Here is a 7602-nt window from a genome sequence, read left to right on the forward strand (position 1 = left end):
AGGGATTGGTTAGATGATGGGGATCAAGAAAGGCACTTGTGTTGATCACCTAGTATTGTGTGGTGGTACTGAATCACTGTACTGTTTTTTTGTTTTGTTTTGTTTTGTTTTGAAGATTTTATTTGTTTATTTGACAGACAGAGATCACAAGTAGGCAGACAGGCAGGCAGAGAGGGAGAGAGGAGGAAACACCCTCTGCTGAGCAGAGAGCCTGATGAGGGGGTTGATCCCAGGACCCTGAGATCACGAACCAAGCTGAAGGCAGAGGCTTTAACCCACTGAGCCACCCAGGTGCCCCTGAATCACTGTACTGTTACCTGAAATTAATATTGCACTGTATGTTAACTGACTGGAATTTCAGTAAAAACTTAAACATATATAAAAAAAAAAAAAAAAAGGACGGCCAACTCAGCAGTCAGATGACCTGAACTCAGACCTAGCCTTTGCCACACACTGTGTACTTCACATCCATGACATTAAGTGTCACCTCCCTATCAGTATTTTGACACACATTTCAGATGATTCTGAGCATGTCAAAAATTCTATAGCAGACTCTATAGGATAGATAGGATAACGTCATTCCTATCTTTCTATTTGTTTGAAGGCAAGAAATATTTCTGACAAAGCTGGTGGTTTAAAGAAAAAAGAAAAGGCCACATAGGGAGAAGGGGAAGAAGAGTGCAAAATGATGTTAGAGGGAAAAATTAGCAGAGGGAAAGTTGGAACATTCACATGGATCCTCAATAGTGGGGGTTTTTCCCTTCATTTTTCTAAAAGAACCGGCTCTCAAACTTGGGTGTGTATCAAATTCAACTGGACAGTTTGCCAAAAATAGATCATTATTTTGCAAAAAAATAGATCACTCACCTCAGAGCTTATTAGCAATCTGGACTGATACCAGAATTTGTATTTCCAACAATTCCCAGGTGATGTTGCTGGGGCTCATCTGGGGACGCTTCCTTTTTTGTTTTTTTTTTAAATTTTCACTCCATCTTTTCCATCAGATTCATCAACAACATGGAACCCAGAAACCAGACAGTATTTTCAGAATTCTTTCTCCTAGGATTGACAGATGATCCAGAACTACAGCCCCTCCTCTTCAATCTGTTCCTGTCCACGTACCTGGTCACCATCCTGGGAAATCTGCTGGTCATCCTGGCTGTCATCTCTGACTCCCACCTCCACTCCCCTATGTACTTCTTCCTCTCCAACCTGTCCTTTACGGACATCTGTTTAAGCACAACCACCATCCCAAAGATGCTGGTGAACATCCAAGCACAGATTCAGAGCATCAGTTATACAGGCTGCCTCACCCAGGTCTGCTTTGTCTTGGTTTTTGTCGGTTTGGAAAATTTTCTCCTTGCAGCAATGGCCTATGACCGCTATGTGGCCATCTGCCATCCCTTGAGGTACACTGTTATCATGAATGCCCAACTCTGTGGCCTGCTGACAGTGCTCTCCCTGCTCATTAGCATTGCCAATGCCCTGCTCCACAGCCTGATGGTGCTACGGTTATCCTTCTGTACGGACCTGAACATCCCCCACTTTTTCTGCGAGCTTGCTCAAGTTGTCAAGCTTGCCTGTTCTGATACTTTCATCAATAATATCTTGGTGTATGTTTTGGCTTGCTTACTTGGGGGTGTTCCTCTCTCTGGAATCATTTTCTCTTACACTCAAATTTTCTCCTCTGTTTTGAGAATGCCATCAGATAGTGGAAAGTATAAAGCTTTCTCCACCTGTGGGTCTCACCTGTCAGTTGTGTCCTTGTTCTATGGGACAGCTGTTGGAGTGTATGTTAGCTCCGCAGTTAGTGACTCTTCCAGGAGGAATACTATGGCTTCAGTGATGTACATTGTGATTCCTCAAATGATGAACCCCTTTATTTACAGTCTGAGAAATAGTGACATGCAGGGTGCCTTGAAGAAACTGGCCAGAAGGATACCTTCTTTTCTGTGATTGGGCCATGTACCTTGGGCTGCGTTGTAAGAATAAATTAAAGTTATACAAATCACAGGAGAACCAGAATGCCTGCTACTTCTGTCACCAAATGCTTCTAACATGACAACTTTTACTTTTATTCAACTTTTTTATGCTTGACAAATTATTTCAATTCTTACTTCAAGGTTTTTCTCAGCTCCACAGAGGTAGAATCTGAGGCAGAGGTCAAAGTTTATAATGTTTATATGATGACTCTTAGAAGGAAAGTTGTAGAATATGGATAGCTCAGAAAAGGATAGAAGCATGACTGTGGTCTTATATAGAGACTGGCTTCCACCTGATCCTATGATTAGATCATGTCAATTAAAACCCAAAATCATGAGGTGCCTGGGTGGCTCAGTGGGTTAAAGCCTCTGCCTTTGGCTCAGGTCATGATCCCAGGGTCCTGGGATGGAGCCCCGCATTGGGCTCTCTGCTTGTTGGGGAGCCTGTTTCCTCCTCTCTCTCTGCCTGCCTCTCTGCCTACTTGTGATCTCTGTCTGTCAAATAAACAAAATCTTCTAAATAAATAAATAAATAAAACCCAAAGTCAGGCCTACAGTGAGGCAAGGGAGTTCACCTTTCACACCCTGATTTAGAAATTATGGAGACCAATCATTAGTAAACTGTATTCCCTTGAGGTAACATTAGTAACCATCCACTATCTCAGTTTCATGATCTGTAAGATTGGTATAATGATATCATCTCATTCTGAAATAATTTTGAGTTATTTCTGCTTCATCAGTGAGGAATCCTTCAGTTCTATGAAGAGAAAAATACCTATCCCTAATATGATCGAACAGGAAACAGTTGTTTGTCATTATTAGAACTTCAAGACAGGGAATGTGAAACAGGGGAGTAAGCTTCACTCTGTTCTGCATTTGGTGGCTTTGTCCTAGGACTGGTTCTCCTCCAGTCACAAGGTAGTGGCAGCAAATATAGATGTCATGCCGGAACATGATGCCCAGGGACAAGAAACTGTCCGTCCCAGCGTCAGATGAGAATAAGCCTCTTGAGGGAGTCAGTCAAAGCACATCTGTAGGAGGTGAAATGTGGCCCCTCAGTATGATGTGCCCACATCCTAATCCCCCTAATTTGTGATTAGTACCTCATATGATAAAAAGATGAATGGTACCAGAACTTACTTGGAAAAGGGGTCTTTGCAAAGGATGCACTTACACTGGGTTATCTGGGTGAGCCCTAAATAGAAATCATATGTTTCCTTATAAAACAGGTAAAAGTGAAGGAGACCCAGAGAAAAGGAGGAGGCAATATGGCCATGAAGACAGGTATTAGATTGATGCCACCAGTATTTGATTTTTTTTTTCAGTATCTGATCATTTTTGTCCTACAAACTGTCATTTTTATAGGACCCTAATGTGTCTTCTTTTCTTTTTTAAACACTCCTTTACATTGCCCAATACTACGTATTAAATAAATTTGAACTTATATTGGTCTGGTTAAATGTTTAAACTTAATGAATTCTCATCAACACCAGCCACATGACAGAAGAGGAGGTTCCTGACACCCCTCCTCCTGGTAACACACTCACCATACAGGTACAGAGATTAATTCCCTCTGACAGAAATCCAGAAACTGGCTGGGTGACTCCTATGTATCAGAGGGCTGAGAAATACTGACCTCTAAACAGGTAGGAAAAGCTGAGGTATGCTCACACCATCGACCCCATCCCTGGGACAGCACCTCACAATCAGGAGAGAATCCCCAACTCAGCAACTCCCTGAAGAGTGAAAGTTTAAGACCACACACATAGGACCCCAACTTGTATGGCAAACTTGAAGGACTGGCTCCCAAATCTTCTAGCTGTGAGGGCAATGTGGCTTTGTGTTTCCAAGTTCCCAGATACTACAGAAAACCAACAGGCAGTTTTTACAGGACTACATGAGCACTTCTCATGGTTATCCCACCCTCCCCCTCAAGCTCAGCACAGAAAGAGGAGGTAGAAACATAGGGCTCCCAATTTCTCCCTGGAAAGTGTTTAACTGCATGCTTTCCCAATTGTTTCCCAAGGGTTGAGCTCTAATCAGCCTATATCTGTGATGTGACTGAGCTCCTCTGGAAGCCTGAAACGACTTCTGGATACTTCTGATGGAGGCATCACATGTCCTGATTTTACACCACACTACAAAGTTATAGTAATGAAAACTGTGGGGGCACCTGGGTGGCTCAGTAGGTTAAGTATCTGCCTTTGGCTCAGGTCATGATCTCAGGGTCCTGGGATTGAGCCCCGCATCTGGTTCTCTGCTCAGCGGGGAGCCTGCTCCCTCCACCCCCTGCCTGCTGCTCTGCCTACTTGTGATCTCTCCCTCTCGGAGACAAACCATAAGTGACTCTTAATCTCACAAAACAAACTGAGGGTTGCTGGGGGGAGGGGGTTTGGGAGAAGGGGGTGGGATTATGGACACTGGGGAGGGTATGTGCTTTGGTGAGTGCTGTGAAGTGTGTAAACCTGGTGATTCACAGACCTGTACCCCTGGGGATAAAAACATATGTTTATAAAAAATTTAAAAATTTAATAAATAAATAAATAAATAAATAAAATCTTAAAAAAAAACTGTGTGGTACTAACATTAAAGCACACACACAGACCAATGGAACAGGAGAGAGAGCCCTGAATAAACCCTCACATATACAATCAGTTTGTATTTGACAAAGCAGCTAAGGACACTGAAAGGAGAAAAGAGTCTTTTTAGTAAATGGTGTAGGAAAAACTATAGGGGTGCCTGGGTGGCTCAGTCAGTTCAGTGTCTAACTCTTGGAATTCAGTTCAAGTCATGATCTGAGGGTCATGGCATCAAGCCTGAAGTTAGGCTCCAAATTGTCAGGTAATCTGCTTGAGTTTCTCTCTCTCCCTCTTCTTCTGCTCCTCCCCCTGGTCTCTCTCTCTCAAATAAATAAATATTTTTTAAAAACTATAAATGATGTGGTCCATATATAAAATGGTATATTACACCTTCATTAGAAAGGATGAATACCCAACTTTTGTATGAACATGGGTGGCACTGGAGGAGATTGTGCTGAGTGAAATAAGTCAAGCAGAGAAAGTCAATTATCATATGGTTTCACTTACTTGTGAAGCAATAACATGGAAGACATTAGGAGAAGGAAAGGAAAAGTGAATTGGGGTAAATTGGAGGGGGAGACGAAAGATGAGAGACTGCAGATTCTGAGAAACGAACTGAGGGTTATGGAGGGGAGGAAGGTGGGGGATGGGTGAGCCTGATGGCGGGTACTAAGGAGGGCACATATTGCATGGCGCACTGGGTTTGGTGCATAAACAATGAATCTTGGAACATGAAAAAAATAAAATTAAATTAAGAAGTTAAAAAAAATAAATAATAAAAAACTATATATCCCCATGCATAAGAATGAAATTGAACCCTATATGTTACACCACTCACAAAATTAATTCCAAGTAGATTAATACTTAATTCCAAGTAGACTAATGACTTAAGCATAGCACCAGAAAACCATACAACTGCTAGAAGAAAACAGAGGGAAACTCTTTGATATTGGTCTTGGCAACAATTAAGACACCAGAACACAAGCCACAGTTGCACAAATTAAAGTGTGTCTACATCAAAGAAAAAGCTTCTGGCCCCAAAGCAAGCAATAGCAAAATGAAAAGTGTACCTATGGAATGAAATACTTATAAATCATGTATCTGATAATATCCAAAATATGTGACAGGCTCATATAACAGCAAAAAAAAATCTAATTTAAAAATGGGCAGAGAAACTGAGTATTTACTTATTTATCTTATGTTCAGTTAGCCAACATATAGTACATAAGTTTTTGTTGTAATGTTCAACGATTCATTAGTTGCACATAACATCCAGTGCTCATGCCAACATGTGCCCTCCTTAATACCCATCACCCAGTTACATTTTCTTTTTTTTAAATATTTCAGTTATTTATTTGTCAGAGAGAGAGAGAGAGAGCACAAGCAGGAGGAGCAGCAGGCGGAAGGAGAAGCAGGTTCCCTGCAGAGCAAGGACCCCCCCCAGCCCCCAATGCCAGACTTCATCTTACAACCCTGGGATCATGACCTGAGCTGAAGGCAGATGTTTAACCAACTGAGCCACTCCAGCATTCCTGAACAGACATTTTCTAAAGAAAACATACAGATCGCCAACAGGTTCACAAAAAGATGTTCCACATCAATAAGCACCATGAAATGCAAATCAAAACCACAATGCGGTATTACCTCATACCTGTTAGAATCATCAAAAAGGCAAGAGAAAACAAGCATTGGCAAGGATGTGAAGAAAAGGTAAATTTGGCATACTGTTGGTGGGAATGTAAATTGGTGCAGTCATTATGCAAAACACAAGGAAGTTACCTCAAAAATATAAAAATAGAACTACCATCCGATCCCTCAATCCCACTTCTGGGAATGTAACTGAAGGAGATGAAACTACTATCTTCAAGATGGTGTACCACCATCTTTTTTTTTGTTTTTGTTTTTAAGATTTTATTTACTTGTCAGACAGAGAGAGCACAGGCAGGCAGAGCAGCAGGCAGGGGCAAAAGGAGAAGCAGGCTCCCCACCGAACAAAGAGCCCAATATGGGACTCAGTGCCAGGACACTGGGATCATGACTTGGGCTGTAGGGAGCTGCTTAATGGACTGAGCCACCCAGGCATCCTGGTGTACCACTATCTTCACTGCAACATATTTACAACAGCCAAGACATGGAGACAACCTAAGTGTCCATCAATAGATATATGGATAAAGAAATAGGTAACAGATAATTAGAAATAGATAAATGGATAAAGAAATTTAATCCAACAGGTAGAAGATCTATATTCTGAAAACCACAGAACACTTACAAAAGAAATTGAAGAGGACACAAAGAAATGGAAAAAATTCCATGCTCATGGATTGGAAGACCAAATATTGTTAAAATGTTTGTACTACCCAAAGCAATACACATTTAATACAATCCCTCTATTTTTCTTTCTTTTTTTTTGAGTTCTAAATTCTTTATTTTTTATTAATTTTTTCAATTTATTTATTTTCAGAAGAACAATATTCATTATTTTTTCACCACATCCAGTGCTCCATGCAATCCGTGCCCTCTATAATACCCACCACCTGGTACCCCAACCTCCCTCTGTTTTTCACAGAGCTAGAACAAACAATCCTAAAATTGGTGTGGAACCACAAAACCCTGACTAACCAATGCAATCTTGAAAAAGAAAAGCAAAGCTGAAGGCATCACAATTCCAGACTTCAAGTTGTATTATAAAGCTACAGTCATCAAGACAGTATGGTACTGCTACAAAAACAGATACATAGATCAATACACAGAACAGACAACCCAGGAATAGACCCAAAACTACATGTTCATCTAATCTTTGACAAAACAGGAAGGAATATCCACTGGGAAAAGGACAGTATTCAACAAATGCTGCTGGGAAAGCTGGACAGACGTGTGCAGAAGAATGAAACTGGACCACTCTCCTACCCCACACACAAACATAAATTCAAAATGGCTTAAAGACCTAAATGTGAGACAGAAAATCACTAAAATCCTAGAGAACAGAGGCAGCAACTTCTTTGACCTTGGTCATAGCAACTTCTGCCTAGACAAGTCTCCAG

General features: G+C 41.2%; 1 protein-coding gene across 1 annotated transcript; it reads left to right on the plus strand.

Annotated features, from left to right (window-relative positions):
• The first annotated feature begins 996 nt into the window (after positions 1–996).
• LOC116600252 (olfactory receptor 7G2-like) lies at positions 997–1956 on the plus strand. Its single transcript, XM_032360391.1, has one exon. The coding sequence runs from the start codon at positions 1018–1020 to the stop codon at positions 1954–1956; it is 939 nt and encodes a 312-aa protein (XP_032216282.1). The 5' UTR covers positions 997–1017.
• Positions 1957–7602: the final 5646 nt, after the last annotated feature.

This window comes from Mustela erminea, chromosome 1, assembly GCF_009829155.1.
Source record: "Mustela erminea isolate mMusErm1 chromosome 1, mMusErm1.Pri, whole genome shotgun sequence".
Taxonomy (NCBI): Eukaryota; Metazoa; Chordata; class Mammalia; order Carnivora; family Mustelidae; genus Mustela; species Mustela erminea.

Bases quoted from the DNA above. Each gene is read 5' to 3' on its own strand.
- LOC116600252 (XM_032360391.1), top strand. From the start codon at position 1,018: ATGGAACCCAGAAACCAGACAGTATTTTCAGAATTCTTTCTCCTAGGA.